Raw genomic sequence first — 18980 nt, forward strand, 5'->3', positions numbered from 1 at the left:
CAGTGTTTTACCAGGGACAGAAAAGAGAGTCTGTCCCTTGCAAAGAGAACCATAAAGTAGAATTAGCAGAGCAAAGAGAATGTACTGCAATTGTTGGCATAGCTTTTCAGAAACAATAAAACCAAAACTAATATATTAGTCTTTTTTTCCCATGCCAAATTGACTACCTCAGTTTCAAATTTAAATGTCAACTGAAGGCACCATGGTTCATTAGTCAGGGACACGACTTCCCTGAAACATAATGTACCTCAACCACTGGCGAGTAGAGATAAACAAAACTCTTACACAGCACCCTCTATTGCCTTCTTGGCCTCCCCAAGGGTGCTCATGTAAACATTTTATTAAAATACCTTGAATTCTCCAAAGGGCAAATTGTTATGGTCAGTTTATTAACACACCATAATGCCTTGTTGCTTCCCAGGCCTTCAGACAAGGGGAGAGGGCTAATATATTGTGACCAACAGCAGCTATTTCCTTGCATGTTTTTTTTTTTTTTTTTGTAAAATTGGTGTTTTAGTAGCCAGTCTCCTAAGCTCCCCCTTTGCCCCTCTTCCACCTTAAATCTCATCAGAAGCACAAAAATGTAGGCTAATATGCTGAAGAAATTAAAACAATTTCTTTAGTACCCAATGGAAACACATTGGGTACAATTGGGTACAGATTGAAACGCATAATTTGGGGCCAACGACGACAAGGTCAGGGGAATACATTCTCTTTAGTAGTCACTTTGCCCAAACTAGAGATGTAAACGGTGTTGTCAGAGGGAATTGAAATGCAAAAAGTACAGACAGTGATAATTACCTTAAGAAATGCCATTAACTAAACCGTATTGGATGGTAACACAGACATCATTGCAATAGTGAGCCAATTAACATATATAGTGTGTCCTTATTCAAACCACCTCGAGATAAAGTTAAAACTCTTGATGAATTGTGCTTCAGCAATTTTGCATTGATACCTGCCATTGAAATTCCTTTGTTCAAGAATGGCCACCTTAAGGTCATTGACAGAGTGACCTAGGAGCTTGAAATGGTTCTTTAGTCAGGACTGCCACTTTCCTGGATTGTGTTTTTTACCTCAGACATTATGATTCAGAGATTGTTACCTCAGAGGGTTTTTTTTAAACACAGAATTATCAAACTCCGCCACCTCTAACAAGGGTTTCTAGACTCTTGCTGATTGTTTTAGGTCATTCTCAGGCCAGTGTGGGCTTATACTGATCACATATAATAAATTAGTTACCTCTCAAACCATTTAATTCCCCCTTAATATTGATAATCAGAGTGGCAAAAGTGTGGTTGTTACCACATCATTTGTTTGCATGCTTATGGGTGATGTGTGAAACCTAATCTGGGTTTCTCATCAGCTTTGTTCAGGAAATTACCTGACTGCATGGTGGCTAAGACTGGGGATTGGGTGTGGGGGTATGCATGCTGGCCCCACCCCAGTGTCCCCATCGCCACCTGTTTCACCCGACCTCCACATTTTAGTGAATATAAGTATAAGGAATATATAAGGGGTGAAACCATTAGGCAGAGAAGCATTTTTAACTATTTGAAGTTGAATTCCCGTGCATTTTAAACCAAAGATTCTTTCTCAGGGGAATTTGCTCAACAGGTGGACAGGTAAAAATGCTACGTTCCCAAAGAGGATGGTGCCTCCAGGATTTTGCAATGTGTTTGGGATTCAGTTTGGCATACAGTAGTTCATTAAAATGTACCTATTATTGTCACCCTCTGATCTGGAATTCTACAGCCTCATTTTGATATGGACAATGGCCACTGTGCGTGTATATCTTTAAGAGAGGCCTGCTTTTGAAGGTATACTTATTAGTTATAGTTTCTTTTTCTTTTCTGGAGGCTTGGGCAGAGGCCTCTCTTTTCCCCTATTAGTGCAGGCCTTGGAGCTGAGGCAGTCTGGTGTGTGGTTCCTCAGGAGTTAGCCTTCACTTATGCATATAACAATAAAGAACACCGTTGTGAGACTGCCTGAGTCTGCCCGGAGAGCAGGGCCTAGGGCTGGACTTCAAGTTGACCGGATAAGCTCACCTCTCACATTAACCACGCTCAAGGGCCATTACAGCCGTTAAGCCAAGAACGAACTGAAAAGCAGTGGTGAAGTCACAGCTGAGAACCAGACTAGGCCTGACCTTATTCACATCACCCTGGTCCTTGCATGATTGCTTGCTTTTAAATGAATAGCAGGTGCAGGGAAACCTGAGCTAGATAGGGATCATGGTGCGAAGGGAGGGACTAATTAACCCGTTGCTGCTGGCATGGCCCATATTAGAATTGCCTCCCTACCCACTCCCCCATTTGGGAGCTTTCCTTCCATTCCAAATAGAAGGTGTAGTGGGGTTGCAACTGGGACCTTGGCAGGGGCAAAGGGTTAAAGCCCCCCTCCCACATCATGGTCCTGATCAAGCTTGCCCCCTTCCCCATGCTTGTGATGTTGTTTGTTTGTTTATATTATATCATATTATATTAATGGCTGAAATGACATTCCAGAACAGGACACCACTGTGTTTACTGCATTTTATTTCTGGGTTTGGGCAGAGCTGTTCCTTGCCAGATAATAACTGAGAGGGAGCCATGTTTCTACGATCTCCAGGTTATGGTGTTTCTCTACAGGCCGCATCGCTCAACGTACGGAGACAGGTTCTGGCCTCGGCAATAGCTTCTCCATGCCACCCTGGGGAGAAGAGATCCGATAAGAACACTCTGTCCGGCACACATCATTTTACCGCATGTTTTGTTCCACTACCTACCTATGTGAAACTTCATGACCTAAAATAGATGTATTAAAGAACATTCATGAATCTCATCTTAGGGGTTATGGACATTCTTATGGGATGCATTTGCAAAACGAAAGGCAGAACAAGTTCACAGGCATGGTAACCCGGAGGAAGAAAACCCTTATTTGCCGCACACATTGAAATTAGTCCTCCCGAGGTGCTGGTCATTAAGTGACTACCAAATTCTGGCCACTATTCATTTTCTTTCATTTGAAGCTTTCAGTCAAAGTAACAGTGCCGGTTTTTCCAGGTATGTAGCAAGGCTGAAAATAATATCTCATTAGATAAGGTGCCATGGGCCAAACTAGATGTGTGAAGCCATTCATGCAATTTGCAATTGTGCGTTTAAAAGTAAATTGCAGGTGCAAGTGGCCTGATCTGGACTGGGACCCTGGGAGGGGGGGTGTATGGCAGGATTTAACCCTCCCCCACCCCCTCGCTGTGGTGCTGATCCAGATCAGGCCCCTATGCGTTGGGAAAAGAGCTCCCATTGAAGTGAAAAACAAACAGACGTTTTCAGACCAACCCACAACCCACTTCTCTTTTGTCATTTAGATATAGATACAGTTTGCTTTTAATCCACAGCCAGGGCTGCTTTGCATGTTGCTGCTATACATCACATATCACAGCTGCTTTGAATTGTTATTGGGAATTTTTACACGATGGAATGATTCTAAAGGGCGATATGGGGTTGAACAGACTTCTGTTTTATCTGTTGTAACCTGTCCATAATTTTTGTGTTTTCAACGCTTATGATTTTAAAATTGTTTTTAATGTAAGCCATCCTGAACACTGTTGTTACTAACAAACAAATGGAAGCCTCCACTGACGGAGAATAATTATGCTGTCTCTGAACTGCAAATGACTCAGTGAACTAATCCTAGCAGGTGCAGGGAGAGGAAACACGGCCATTGACCTGGTTTGCGTGATCAAAATCAGCCCACTGTGGGTTGTTTAAGCCATGGGTTGTTGTAGGGTTATGCGAGGGCTGTTTAACCCTCACATAACCCCTGGTAGCTGGGGTCGGGCACAACAACAACCCCCAGTCAGGAGTTGGATATGCAAAATACTGGCCTGCATGTGCCACAGTTCACTGTGGCTTAAACAACCCGTGGTGGGTTGTTTTGATCGTGCGACCTAATCAAATGAGTCATATAGAGGTACAGCAGATCAGCTTCCTCTGTGAACAGATACTTGGGATTTACAGAAGCTTGTAATCATTAGCATTTGATGCTTGAATTAACTTATTTCTTGTGGCACACCAGCAGTTCTCTCATCTGACACTCCAGTGTTCCCCAGTATATACAGTCAGGGCCAGAAATACTGGAACAAGGATAACTGTTTTGGCAGTTGGCCTCTGTACACCACCACATTGAAGGTGAAAGGAAACACACCCAGATGGGAGCGAAGTCAGGACTTTCAGCTGTAATTCAAGGGGTTTGACAAAAGTGGGGCACTAACCATTCAGGAAGGACAGCCAGTGGCATACACCCCCCCCATCATTGGGGGCTCATAAGTAATGGAACAAACCAACATCATTTCAAACTGAAGGATCGCCTTTAATACCTGGATGAAAATCCTTTGCAGTCAATGACTGCCTGAAGTCTGGAACCCACGGACATGACCAAATGCTGAGTTTCCTCCCTTGAGATGCTTTGCCAGGCCTTTACCACAGCTGCCTTCAGCTGCTGCTTGTTTGTGTGTCTTTCTGCCTTCAGTCTTGTCTTCAGTAAGTGAAAAGCATGCTCTATTGGGTGGAGATCAGGTGACTGACTTGGCCATTGAAGAACATCCCACTTCTTTGCCTTGAGAAACTCTTAGGTAGCTTTTGCTGTATGTTTGGGTCATTATCCATCTGCAATATGAAGCAGTGTCCTCTCAGTTTGGCAGCATTTGGCTGAATCTGAGAAGAAAGTATAGCCCTATACACTTCAGAATTCATCCTGCTGCTTTTATCAGCAGTCAGGTCATCAATAAACACCAGTGACTCAGTTCCATTGGCAGCCATACATGCCCATGCCATAACACTGCCTCCACCATGTTTGACAGATGATGTGGTACGCTTTGGATCATGAGCTGTTCCTTTCCTTCTCCATACTTTTCTTTTCCCATCATTCTGGTACAAGTTAATCTTGGTTTCATCAGTCCAAAGAATCTTATTCCAGAACTGGGCAGGCTTTTTTAGGTGTTTGCTGGCAAAGGCTAATCTGGCCTTTCGGTTCTTGAGCGATACCAGTGGTTTGCACCTTGTCGTGAAGCCTCTGTATTTACATTCATAAAGCCGTCTCTTGACTGTAGATGTTGACAATGACATGCCTACCTCCTCAAGAGCGTTCTTGACCTGGCTAGATGTTGTGAAAGGGTTCCTCTTCACCATGAGCAGAAGTCTGTGGTCATCCACTTTAGTTGTCTTCTGTGGTCTTCCAGGCCTTTTGCTATTGCTGAGCTTGCCAGTTAACTCCTTCTTTTTCCAAACTGTTGTGCTGGCCACTCCCACTGTTTTTGCTATCTCTCTGATGGGTTTATTTTGTTTCCTCAGCCTAATGATGGCCTCCTTCACTCGCATGGACACCTCTTTGGGCCGCATGTTGGGAGTTCCAGTGAACAGCTACCAAATGCAAATGTAACACTCAGAACCTCCTCCAGGCCTTTCATCTGCTTGCTTGGTCATGGGGTACCCAGGAAACAGGCCACACCTGGCCATGCAGCTGCTTGTCAGCCATACGTTCCATTACTTATGGGCCACCAATGATGGGTGTATGTGTATGCCACTGGCTGTACTTCCTGAATGGTTAGTGCCCCACTTTTGTCAAGTCCCTTGCACTCCCATCTGGGTGTGTTTCCTTTCAACTTCAATGTGGTGGTGTACAGAGGCCAACTGCCAAAACAGTTATCCTTGTTCCAATATTTCTGGCCCTGACTGTAGCTTGGGATTTGCTCTTGTGACTTGTTCTTTTATATGTTCAGCATGTGGACTTGCCTTGTGTCGCTACAGTGACCATGGGTGGTCTTCTCTGCAATCCTTTACCTGTTGCAAAGGAATGCCAGTAAGAGCCCCCATCCCTCTTCCCCTTTCCCCAGCACCCGATGCCTCCTTACCAGGCACCCATTCCATCCGCCGAGTCTTTGACCACCATCTTAGCACAAGCCACATCTGCAGAGATGTCATTTGTTAGCAGTTCTGCAAGGGAAGAAGGTGGGAGATAAGCATGAAGGTTCCATATGGGAATGCTATATGACAGGAGCAGTTTCAGGGTGTTAAAGGGGCCTCAAAGAGGGTCAAACAGTATCACCTGGCCCACCGATGCTTCTCCCCTTTTCCCCCTGGCATGGCTCTTATGACTGTAAAAGCTGCATGGCAGGTAGAAATACAACAAGTTCAGCTTCTTCCAGCATGTCAATGGGAAACTCTATGTTGAATTCCTGCCTATTATGCGTGGTGGCTTAGTGGTTAAGACGCTGAACTGCAGACTGGAAGGTCGGCAGGTCAGCAGTTCGAGACCTGAGTGCTGCGTGACGGAGTGAGTTCCCATCTTCAGTCCCAGCTTCTGCCAACCCAGCAGTTCGAAAGCAAGAAATTGCAAGTAGATAAATAGGTACTGCCTCGGCGGGAAAGGTAACAGCGTTCCGTGCACCTCGGTGTTTAGTCATGCCGGCCACATGACCACGGAAGCGTCTTCGGACAGCACTGGCTCTTCCGCTTAGAAACGGGGATGAGCACCGCACCCTAGAGTCGGACACGACTGGTTGGGGACACCTTTACCTTTTTTTTTTATGCAAATGTGGAAGACATTTCTTGCCCTGCCAAGAAAAAAAATGGCAACGCTTCTCAGTTGTGGCACCCCACTTATGGAATGAACTCCCCATAGAGGTTTGCCTGGTGCCTATGCTGCTATTTTTTTGGCACCAGCCAAAGATCTTTCTTTTCTCCCAGGCATTTTAGAGACTAGTTCTAGATGTTGATGGCTGTTTTATCGATTCCCGTGCTGTTTGTTGTTTTGCATTGTACTGTATTTTATTCTTTTAAATATTCATTTTATATTTTATATTTTTAACTGTTCGATGGCATTTTAGTCTTCTAACCGTAATCCGCCCACTAAACATTAGTTATTGGGTGGATTAGAAATGTAATAAATAAATAATAAATAAATCCTATCTCCATCCCCATTAGTGTGCGGCTTGAAATGTCTTTCTGTATCCAAAGGTCTGGCTGCCGCTCAAGTTCCTATCATGGAAGTAAGTTGCTAGTCATGAAATTAAGCCTCGAAACAGACAGTAGTGTTTTTTGTTTTTGTTTTAAAGAGAATTGAAGGTGAGTTCAAAGAGGAGATGCTGCTTGTGGTGTGTGTACTGGTGTGTACATCCCACTGGTTCTTCTGGTAAATGGGGCTTGCAGGTTTTTAAATTGTTTCAAAACCTTGCAATACCTGTTTGACCACTGTGGACAGTAAAGCAAAATAAATATGTATATATCTACCATGGGAGGTGATGCCTCTCTCAAGCCACTTACAGCTCTCTTAAGAAAACTGTATATGGCCAAAAGAAAACAGAGGAGGACTGCCTGCCCTGCCCCCTGAATGGTAATATTTGAGTGGGAAAGAACCACGTAATTGCCCCGCCAACATGTATGGTTCCATGCCCCTTTCCAGCCACTCTGCACTCCTCTTGCGAGCACGGAGGACGGGGTGTTCCGCACTGCCTCTGAGGCAGCGTGGAAGTGGGGGGAGGTCGGTTCCTGGAAAACAGCATATGCTATGGCTGTCTAGCCGCTGTCTAGCAGCCATAGGAGCGCTCCCTAAATGTGGTTTAAATGTTATACTAGGTAGAAATTGTTATTGGAATACTTGTAAAAATTTAAAGACTATAGCATGTACTTCCCTTCCATTATTTACATTTAAGAAAAAAATAAAGGTACTGAAAACTGTTGACATTCTAATTAATTTTAGCAATCCAAAGAACTGTGCATGACATGCTGACAACCACTCATCCGTTTCATCAAAGTCCCATTCTCCTCCACTAAGGTTGTTGGGGCACCGTCAGTTTTGCTGTCACTGCTTATTAGTTTCATTTCAACTAAAACATAATATGTATTTCAGTGACATATGTATGTATTCTCTCACATACTTGCTAGGGACAATTACTTGAAAAATATTAATTACAACTTTGAAACAGTCAGGCTTGCCTAATATTATATCTGCAATCAGCATATATTCATTTTTACTAACAAACTTATGAAATGGAAATTTCTCCACGAAAAAATGAAGCACTGGAAAATGTTGGGAATGTTTCTGCCCTGCATTGCTGCTAGCACATCAATGATTCCTGTAACTAGAGACTGAGGGCTTCTCTACATTAATGGAGAATCCTGCTGCCTTACTGGGGCTTTCTGCTTCTGGAATCTTTGCGGGATTACAGTTGGTTCCAGTGGGCATGGGTGACCCAGTCGTCTGAATTGAAACCTTCTGTTTTGGCACTTTTCCTATGTTTTCCTTTAGACAGCGCCATCTAGTGGCTGAAATATAGTGCTACCATGGCATTACATGCTACAGATTCTGCTCATTTTTAAAAAAACACCTGATTTAGTCCAGTGTTTTTTTCAGCGGGATAAACCTGAAAAAGTGTGGGAGGGACCCTGGATGTCAATGACATTGTGTAATGGACCCGCAAATGTCTGTGAGCGGCCAATCACGAGCGTGCAATAAATTGTTGGTGTAGAGAAGCTCTGGGTTGAGTGGCGTTCCTTGCACCCAACAATTTTTCCTGGCTGGATGGGTTTGGGCGATGTTCAAGGGCTCCCTGATCACCACATTTCAGGATGGGAAGAATATCGTGGGGAAAGTGGCAGGAAGGAATAGATGAGTGCCACTGAGGATGTATACACATCACCTCGTTGCCTAGGGTGGATATCCTGGAAATAGCCGGTATTGTTTGCACCCAATCTAGAATGAAGTTGCCCTCTAATACTCTATTTCTGACCTGGTCTAGGGGAAAGATACGTTTCTCTTTAAAGAGGAGCTCACTTTCCCCGTGATGACATCATCATCACTTTCTCTGTGATGTCTGAACAGACCTCATGTGGAACCTCAGATCCACTGGCTGGGCTACCTCCAGTGCCTCCCGCTTGCGGTGAAGCTGTCCTCATTTGCAGTGGTGCAGTGAAGCTAGGGCTCAGAGGAATACAGCGCCAGGACCTTTTGAGGAGCTGGAATGATGGCACCATCTACTATGCCCCCGCAGAACTCCCCGTCCCCTCTGAGCTTAACTGCAATCTTCACATTAGGTGCTGGGGGGCAGAGAGGGGGATGGATTTTCTGATCAACAATATACCGTTCCCTGTTGTAATGCAAAGTATTTTGGGGTGGCCTGGTCTTGAACGGGCAGTTAAGACCCACTAGCTTTACAAAAGACCTGCTCCTGGTAGAGATGACAGTTGCTAGAAATGATTTTTTAAAAATATAGATCAACAGATTTAAATGGATCAGTACAACCCGAGATATGTCGGTATACCATCGGAAGATGGAACTCCCAGGTCGGAAGATGGTCAGAATGCTACTGGGGAGGAACAGAGGATAAGTTCAACTAGCCCCAGATGTGATGACGCAGCTAGCTCAAAGCTGAAAGGATGGCTAGCAGCCGATGGTGCTGGTGGTGAACGACGAATCCGATGTTCTAAAGATCAACACACCATAGGAACCTGTAATGTAAGATCTATGAGCCAGGGCAAATTGGATGTGGTTATTGGGGAGATGTCAAGATTAAATATAGACATTTTGGGTGTCAGTGAACTGAAATGGACTGGAATGGGCCAGTTCACATCAGATGACCACCAGATCTACTACTGCGGACAAGAGGACCACAGAAGAAATGGAGGAGCCTTCATAATTAATAATAAAGTGGCTAAAGCAGTGCTTGGATACAATCCAAAAAATGACAGAATGATCTCAACTCGAATTCAGGGTAAGCCATTTAACATCACAGTGATCCAAATATACGCCCCAACCACAGATGCTGAAGAAGCAGAAGTAGATCAGCTCTATGAGGATCTGCAGCACCTACTGGATAGTACGCCAAAAAAAGATGTTATTTTCATTACAGGAGACTGGAATGCTAAGGTGGGTAGTCAAACGACACCTGGAATTACAGGCAAGCATGGTCTGGGAGGACAAAATGAAGCAGGACATAGGCTGATAGAATTTTGCCAAGACAGCTCACTGTGCATAACAAACACTCTCTTCCAACAACCTAAGAGACGACTTTATACATGGACTTCACCAGACGGTCGACACCGAAATCAGATTGACTACATCCTTTGTAGCCAAAGGTGGTGGACATCTATGCAGTTGGTAAAAACAAGACCTGGAGCTGATTGTAGTTCAGATCACGAACTTCTTATTGCACAATTTAGAATCAGACTAAAGCGAATAGGGAAGACCAGTCAGATATGAGCTCACTAATATTCCTCATGAATATGCAGTGGAGGTGAAGAATAGATTTAAGGGACTAGATTTAGTAGATAGGGTCCCGGAAGAACTATGGACAGAAGTTTGCAACATTGTTCAGGAGGCGGCAACAAAAAACGTCCCAAAGAAAAAGAAAACCAAGAAGGCAAGATGGCTGTCTGCTGAGACACTGGAAGCAGCCCAAGAAAGAAGGAAAGCAAAAGGCAACAGTGATAGGGGGAGATATGCCCAATTAAATGCTAAATTCCAGAGGTTAGCCAGAAGAGATAAGGAATTGTTTTTAAACAAGCAATGCGCGGAAGCGGAAGAAGATAATAGAATAGGAAGGACAAGAGACCTCTTCCAGAAAATTAGAAACATGGGAGGTAAATTCCAGGCAAAAATGGGTATGATCAAAAACAAAGATGGCAAGGACCTAACAGAAGCAGAAGAGATCAAGAAAAGGTGGCAAGAATATACGGAAGATCTGTATAGGAAGGATAATAATATTGGGGATAGATTTAATGGTGTGGTCAGTGAGTTAGAGCCAGACATCCTGAAGAGTGATGTTGAATGGGCCTTAAGAAGCATTGCTAATAACAAGGCAGCAGGAGATGACAGTATCCCAGCTGAACTGTTTAAAATCTTGCAAGATGATGCTGCCAAGGTGATGCATGCCATATGCCAGCAAATTTGGAAAACACAAGAATGGCCATCAGATTGGAAAAAAATCAACTTATATCCCCATACCAAAAAAGGGAAGCACCAAAGAATGTTCAAACTATTGAACAGTGGCACTTATTTCACATGCCAATAAGGTAATGCTCAAGAACTTGCAAGGTAGACTCCAGCAATTCATGGAACGAGAATTGCCAGATGTACAAGCTGGGTTTAGAAAAGGCAGAGGAACTAGAGACCAAATTGCCAATATCCGCTGGATAATGGAGAAAGCCAGGGAGTTTCAGAAAAACATCTATTTCTATTTTATTGACTATTCTAAAGCCTTTGACTATGTGGATCATAACAAATTGTGGCAAGTTCTTGGTGGTATGGGGATACCAAGTCATCTTGTCTGCCTCCTGAGGAATCTGTATAACGACCAAGTAGCAACGGTAAGAACAGACAACGGAACAACGGACTGGTTTAAGATTGGGAAAGGAGTACGGCAGGGCTGTATACTCTCATCCTACCTATTCAACCTGTAAGCAGAACACATCATGCGACGTGCTGGGCTTGATGAGTCCAAGGCTGGAGTTAAAATCACTGGAAGAAACATTAACAATCTCAGATATGCAGATGATACCACTTTGATGGCTGAAAGCGAGGAGGAGCTGAGGAACCTCCTGACGAAGGTCAAAGAAGAAAGTGCAAAAGCTGGGTTGCAGTTAGACCTCAAAAAAACCAAGATTATGGCAACCAGCTTGATTGATAACTGGCAAATAGAGGGAGAAACCGTGGAGGCAGTGACAGACTTTGTTTTCTAGGTGCAAAGATTACTGCAGATGCTGACTGCAGCCAGGAAATCAGAAGACGTTTACTTATTGGGAGGAGAGCAATGACAAATCTTGATAAAATAGTGAAGAGCAGAGACGTCACACTGACAACAAAGGTCCGCATAGTTAAAGCAATGGTATTCCCCGTAGTAGCCTATGGCTGCGAGAGCTGGACCATAAGGAAGGCTGAGTGAAGGAAGATAGATACTTTTGAATTGTGGTGCTGGAGGAAAATTCTGAGAGTGCCTTGGACTGCAAGAAGATCAAACCAGTCCATACTCCAGGAAATAAAGCCAGACTGCTCACTTGAGGGAAGGATATTAAAGGCAAAACTGAAGTACTTTGGCCACATAATGAGAAGACAGGACACCCTGGAGAAGATGCTGATGCTAGGGAAAGTGGAAGGCAAAAGGAAGAGGGGCCGACCAAGGGCAATAAGGATGGATGATATTCTGGAGGTGACGGACTCGACCTTGGGGGAGCTGGGGGTGGCGACGGCTGACAGGAAGCTCTGGCGTGGGCTGGTCCATGAAGTCATGAAGAGTCGGAAGCAACTGACCGAATAAACAATAAAGATCAACAGAGCTACCTGCATTGTTAAGCTGTCCCTGGGGATGTGGCTGTGGAGACTGTCATGATGAGCAGTTGCACTTCAAATTTTACCACTACCCCACTACCCAGATAGCAGACTTGGCAATGGCTGCAGATCTGACCCCATTTCAAGCAAGGGGCTGGAGCCCTCCCAGCCAGCAGTCAGATCTCCTTAAGAGCAAGCCACTCAGGCCACCCCCTTAGCAATGAGTTTCCTGCTTCTTAGAGCATCTCTACACCAGCCTAAAATCCTGCATTTAAAACGGGGCTTTCTGCTTCCGTTTTAAATGCAGGATCACAACTGACTCCCTTTACACACATTCCCTTTCCCCCCTCCCCTTCCCCCTCCTTCTCCCCATATCTGAGTCCTCCATTATCTTCCATGGATCTCACTCCTCTTCTTGCCGCTTTAACTTTTTTCACGGAGGAAACTGAAGCGGACCACAACTGGGTAATTTGATAGCGATCTGCGATCTATTTAAAATTGGAACAAAGGGCATTTAGTGCAGGAGATGCCCTGGAGGGTCACGGCATGGTCATGGCGTCATGTAAAGAGCCTGCAAACTTCCTGGAAGGAGCAATCTCAATCGCAGGATAAAAGCTCCGTGTGAAGGAGCCCTTAATCTTTGAGAGTACAAATGCCACACCTGCCAAGGCAACAGCAGAATGTTCCAGGATGGGGAGGGGCAGCTTGCCCCTCTTCCTCCCCAAAGGGGTGTGTGTGTGTGTCTGCGTGTGTAGGGTGCACATTTAGACAAAGGGCTCTCCACGGGAAGCCAGTTCTCACTGGAGCACTGAATTCCACAGATGTTGGAGCTTTGCTGATCACCATACTGGCACCAGTAACGGCTGTTGATCTGGAAGATACCGAAGTCAGTGCTGCCATCATAGTTGTTGTAGTGCGTGGCAGCAGTGTTGTAGCGGCTCTCATGATACGCCATGCAGACCCCTAAGACAGAGAATATTGGGACTGAGTGCAGCCATACTGGGGAGGGTTCCCTGCTACCCCTGTCATACCGCATGGCTCAAAATCTGCCCCACCAGGAGCTGCTTGGTGAGTGAGAGATCGGGATGTTTAGAAGAGCAGGGAACCCATCTAGCAAGGAGTCACAGCAAGACTGGGTGTTGCTTCAGCACTGTCTGGGCCCCAGCTGAACAGCTTTATAGCTGGCACTGCTGCCGTATCTCTTTCTGGCCTGTCATCAGGACCCAGATCTAGACCATGTGGGGAGTCTGGCTTCCTCCCCACCAGAATTGTATCTTTTAGGGTGGTTGTCTCAGGGGAGTTATTGGTATCCACTGACACCCTCTGAACCCTGTAAGTAAGGTGTGTAGAACCTGAGGCCTAGGGGCCAAATCTGGGGACTCCAGGTGGGCTGGTAGTTGTAGTCCAACACATCTGGAGGGCACCAAGTTGGGTAAGGCTGGCATATGCCATCACAGTGCAACCTTGTACATGTATATTCTACCCAGAAATAACCCCACCTTCTCCATAATTATGACTAGATTCATGGGCAGGTGGACACAGAAGATCAAGGACTTTTCTGCACACTTTTGTTTCTGGATTCTTTGCGGGATTAAGATAGGCTCCTTTAAAAGTGTTTTTCCAGGGGTTTTCTTTCTCTGTCTTTCTATACGTTCTGTTACACAACCACTAGGTGGTGCTGTGGTATAGTGGAATTGTGCAAATACACGAGGCTTCTATAATGCCATTGAGAAAAATACCAGACTTTCCTCGTTAGGAAAAAAACACACCATGATAATGGTTGCAAAGCATGGGAGAGGCTCTGGAGGATGACAATGTCATGTAAAGGACCCTCAAACTACCAGTAGTGAGGAATCACAAGTGCACAATAAAAGCCCCACGTAGAAAGGCTCCAGAGCCCCCAAATACAGTGCACAATCTTTCCCACTCCCAAAGAGTGCCCGCCATTTTCACAGCACACAATCTTTCCCACTCCCAAAGAGTGCCCGCCATTTTCACAGCACATGCCTAGCCAATAACATTTCACCCAGTGCACTCACAGTTAGCCAGGCCATAGCCAGCGTAACCATCTAACCCCATTTGCTGGAGCTTCCGAGCCAGATCACAGCGCTCAAAGATCTTGCCTTGTCCCATGGTAAAGACACAGGCGAGGAGAGGCAGTAGCCAAAGAACCTTCATCTCTATAGTGCGAAGAGGCCAAGGCGGAAGATAAGGCTATCATGCCTGCTTTTATACAGGCTGTCTGGCATAGCTCTGGAAAGTGGCCAAGCTCAGTGTGACTTTGTGAGGTCCTTCGGAAGGTAAAGCCCTTGCTTAGCTATCAGAATGTGTGTCAACAGAGAGAACAGGCCGGGACTCGAAGATTCCATTCCCTAGCTCCAAGGTCTAAATAATAATACTAGAATCTATACAACACTATTAACTGACAGTATTGCAGGGGTACCTGCCCCAGCTATTGCAATATCTTGGATGAAGAGAGAGCCACTGTCTACACTTTAGGGCAGGGGTCCCAATCCAGCCCACCTGGGGTCCCAATCCAGATGGCCACAACCCTGCCCTGCCCCAGCCCCCAAACCACAGATTGTTAGGTGGTTTCCCAGCCTATGTGCAGTTTTTTCCCCATTCTGCAAGGTTGAAATGCCTCTCCTAAGGCTTAGTTCCTGCCAGTACGAGCTTTAAGTTACAATATGCTGGTCCTTTTTGTCTTTTTGGCCCCGCCCCTTTTGCCTTCAGCTTTGCCCCCTACTGGAATGTGGCCCTCGAAAGCTTCTCCAAAATGGAATTTGGCTTGCGGGATTCCGCACCCCTGCTTTAGGAAGAGGCATGCAGGCATCTTAGCAGCTCCTCATCTGGGCTATATCCCTTGTATTCTAGGGAACAGGATTAAAATCCTTTGGATTTCCCCCACCAGCTGCTGCCCAAGACATAAAAGTTGCAAGGCAGGCAGAGAGTAAAGAAGTGAAAGGAATTAAAAATGAAAATAAGACTATCCTATCCTAGTCAAATATTGATTATTTTGTTTGCTATTGTTATGCTTATTTGCATATGATAAGACACAAGATCGAGAGGGAAGAGCAAAATATTCTTTTGCTTAGGGCAGAAAAATCCCTGTGGGTGTCTGGCATACATGTGCTTTACTCTAGAGGTGGCCAATGCAGTAGCTTTTCCTCTTCTTCCTCCTCCTCTGCCCTGTCAGAGATAACTGCACAGATCTTTTCCTATGAGATGGAGGGATTTAATTAATTAATCAGTCAATTAATTAATAAGAGCATGTTATAGATCGGCAGGGGAATCAACTTTCCTTACTGACAGACCCCTCCTTTACAAGGGTTCTCCCCAAAATGAATCCGTGATAGGGCGCCACCAGTCAGGTTGACACCCTCGTCTGTCCAGCTGCTTGGGGAGTTCCAAGTCCTTCTGCCAAGGATGCCTCCCTTCAGCCCAGTTCAAGGAAAAAATAAAAAGAAGGGCACTTTGGATTTTCTTGCCCCAAGCCCCAAAACACAGCACTTAACAAGAACCTTGAGAAAATCCTAAGAACACAAATGGTAGTTTTGCAGCCGTGCAGTCCTTGACCTGGGGAAGGTTTTTAGTTGGAAATTCCCTTTCAAAACAATGCAGCCAATACAAATCAATCTACCTTAGCTAGTTGCGTGTTACCTACTTGAGTATTAGACTTCAAAGCATATGCAGAGGTCCTTGCAGAGAGGATGGTCTTATCTTGGCCTCCTGATTAGATGTTATTAGGAAGATGGCAGGGAGCGAGCAAACTCTCACTTTTACTGGTATCTGAGTTCAGTTAAACCTGGCCCCTTAGTGGAGACTGACTGTTGTTTTGTCCAGTGGTGAGATACCCTCCATTTCTAATGTCAGTGATCTAGCCAACAAATCACAAAATCAGTTACTGACTGAATCCACCTTCAAAATGACCCTACACTTGAATTATAAAAGAAGTGGCCAGTTCTAACTGGACACAAGAGCTTAGGTTTTAGATGTGTGTTGAGAAACAAAAAGTTAGTTAATCAGGCATCCTGCCAACCTACCAGATGCTCTAAGGAATGTTGAGCTACATCAGAACTAGGGGTGTGTCACACAAAGGGGAATTCTCAACTGCTTTTCAGCCCTAAACAGCCCCCCCCCCCATGGCTTACAATATACTAAAACAATAAAATCATTAAACAATTTAAAACATTATAAATAACATTTAAGCAAACATTAAAAACAAATAGGGTCGAGAAATTAAAACTTCAATATTCTAATTACACACTGTGCCATGGACAAGGACCCCAAACTTCATCCTCGGACAAAGAAGCTCCTGCGTTAACGGTTCAGGGAGAGGTCACAAAAAGGCATCATGAGGCTTCCATCTCCTCAGGATCTGGTTCCTCAGGAAGACCCCAGCATCCTACCCCCTACATCCAGAGGAGGTTGCACTGCCATCGTCAGATTCTGAGGACTCCGGTCATGAAGACACCAGCATGCCACAGCCACCCCCACATCATCGCAGCCTAAGGCTGCTAAAACAGACCAGGCCACTTTAAGAGAAGAGGCCTTAGTCAGCGTGGAGGCGGGGCTAACCATCCTAAAGGAAGCCAGACCCCTACTTAAGGTTCAGTCATGATTTGCTGCTTGTTGGAGCAACATGCAGAGAAACTTGTCTGGCTTCCAGCCCCTGCCCCACTTGGAGCTCTCTGTGGTGCTGTCCTATTCCTGCTTTCCTGGGAAACCTGCTCTGTGTAACTCAGACCTCTCTAGTGGCAGCGATGCTTGTTGCAACAGAGGCAGAACAGAACACACTTTTGAAAGCCAGACAAAATAAAAATGTTTTACTGCCCTCCTACTAACCATCAGGGATGGTTCTTTCAGGAGGGAATTCCACAATTAGGATACTGCTGCAGAGAAGGCCCTGTCTTGAGTTCCCACCAACTGAACCTCTTTAGGTGGTGGGACAAAAAACAGGGCTTCTGATGATGATTGAGCATTGTAAGGTCTGTGGGTTATATGCAATAAAATCAAATGATTGGGGAAAAAAACCCTATCAGCAGGTTTATATAGGAAGAGGCGGTCTTTCCCATATCCTGGTCCTAAACCGTTTAGGGCTTTATAGATAAGAACAAGCACCTTGAACTAAGCACAGATACGGAATAGAAGCCAAATTGGCATAATGTGGTATGAAAAGCACACATCAGAAACCATCCTGGCCACTGGGCCAAATTTGTACCAGCTGCAGTTCCTGAACACTCTTCAGGGGCACTCCCAAGTAGAACATGTTGCAGTAATCTAACCTGGAAGTGACCAAGGCATATGTCACAGTGGCCAGATCCATCTTTTCCAGGAAGGAGCCACAGTTGAGCAAAGGTATTCCTGGCCACAGTGGGCACCTGGGCATCCAGAAGCAATCCTGGACCCAGGAGCACCCCCCAAAATGCAAGCCTGAACGTTTAGACGGAGTGCCACCCTATCTAGAACAGGTCATATTCCCAATCCTGGATCAGCTTGTCTACTAACCATAAGTATCTCTGTCTTCAGCTTGCTAGCCCAGACCCATCCACTACTGCATCGGGGCAATGACTCAGACCACTACAGCTCCCTTGGCATTAGCTGAAAAGGAGTGATGGAGTTGCAGCAGAGTGGATAGATGGGTTTGTAGCTAGTGACTGTGAACATGTGCATGAATAGAAGACCTGTGAGATTTATTTTGTCTAATGACCAAATTAGCTATGGCTGGCCAGTTGCTGCTGCTGGTAAGAAGCACAGTGTCTATGGATATCTGTTGTTGTTTTGAAATAGAGATTGACTGAATAAGAGCACGCAGACCTCTGGAATATCGTGTTTCATAACCTTCACTGCTTAAAGAAATCTAATATGACCGTCTCCTGACTTTCACCATCTTATCTACTCTCCCAGCTTCTGAACCCAGAGTAAACAGTAAGATGTTGTGCCCACTCATTCTTCCCTGTTATTCCAAGTCCAGTGGAAAATCTAGCACATGGCTATTTGCGAAGGCATTCACCTGGGGTCTGCAGCACAGGTTAATGTGTAATAACAAGGCCCTTCACAGCTGCGAAGGATGCCAGTTTGTACATCCTTGCAAATGGGTTTTCTCAAATACAGGTCTCAGCTGCCCAATATTAGTTGGCACAATCCAGCCAAGTCAAGCACTTGAAGTCTTGTTGATTTCACTCTCCCACTGAAATCCATTGTGCTAAGCAGTGGTGTAGTGGTAAATTTGGAAATGCAGGAGCTCATTCTGACAGTCTCCAAGGGCGGTCCAAAAATTTCAGGCAGCTGTGTCGATCCATGTCAACAAACCAGTTCTAGGAGTTTTCATCTCCACCAGGAGCACGTCTTTGGTAAAGCGAATAGGTCTTAATTGCCCATCCCAGACCAAGGCATCCCAAATACTTTGCATTCCAACATGGAACAATATACTGTTGCTTGGAAAATTCATTCCCCCCACAGCTACAATAAGGATCGCAGCTAAGCTCAGAGGGAGCAGGGAATCCTGAGGGGGGGGGGGGCGGCAGATGACATCAGAGTCCCTGCTAATGAAAAAGTGCCTGGGCTGTGTCCCTGTGAGCCCTGCCTCCACTACACCACTGGTGCTGAGCATTGGTTGGTTAATTCCCATTGTTCCTGGGCCCATCCAAACCAAAACAAGGTAAAATATTTCATGT

The 18980-nt window shown here is 45.3% G+C and overlaps 1 protein-coding gene across 1 annotated transcript; it reads right to left on the reverse strand.

The window, feature by feature from the left end:
• Positions 1–5889: 5889 nt before the first annotated feature.
• On the reverse strand, positions 5890–14481 carry LOC146353336 (lysozyme C-1-like). Its single transcript, XM_084832214.1, has 3 exons — positions 14343–14481; positions 13105–13266; positions 5890–5975 (listed from the first exon to the last, which is right to left on the reverse strand). The coding sequence occupies exons 1-3, from the start codon at positions 14479–14481 to the stop codon at positions 5890–5892; spliced, it is 387 nt and encodes a 128-aa protein (XP_084688340.1).
• Between the last annotated feature and the right edge of the window lie 4499 nt (positions 14482–18980).

Source organism: Heloderma suspectum, chromosome 2 (genome assembly GCF_057233095.1).
Source record: "Heloderma suspectum isolate Gila_16-S chromosome 2, 16-S_ref, whole genome shotgun sequence".
NCBI lineage: Eukaryota > Metazoa > Chordata > Lepidosauria > Squamata > Helodermatidae > Heloderma > Heloderma suspectum.

Coding starts and splice junctions, on each gene's coding strand:
- LOC146353336 (XM_084832214.1), bottom strand. CDS start 14,481: ATGAAGGTTCTTTGGCTACTGCCTCTCCTCGCCTGTGTCTTTACCATG. Junction 13,267..14,342: donor TGGCTATGGCCTGGCTAACT/GTGAGTGCACTG, acceptor TCTCTGTCTTAG/GGGTCTGCATGGCGTATCAT. Junction 5,976..13,104: donor CTGTGGAATTCAGTGCTCCA/GTGAGAACTGGC, acceptor CTTCCCTTGCAG/AACTGCTAACAAATGACATC.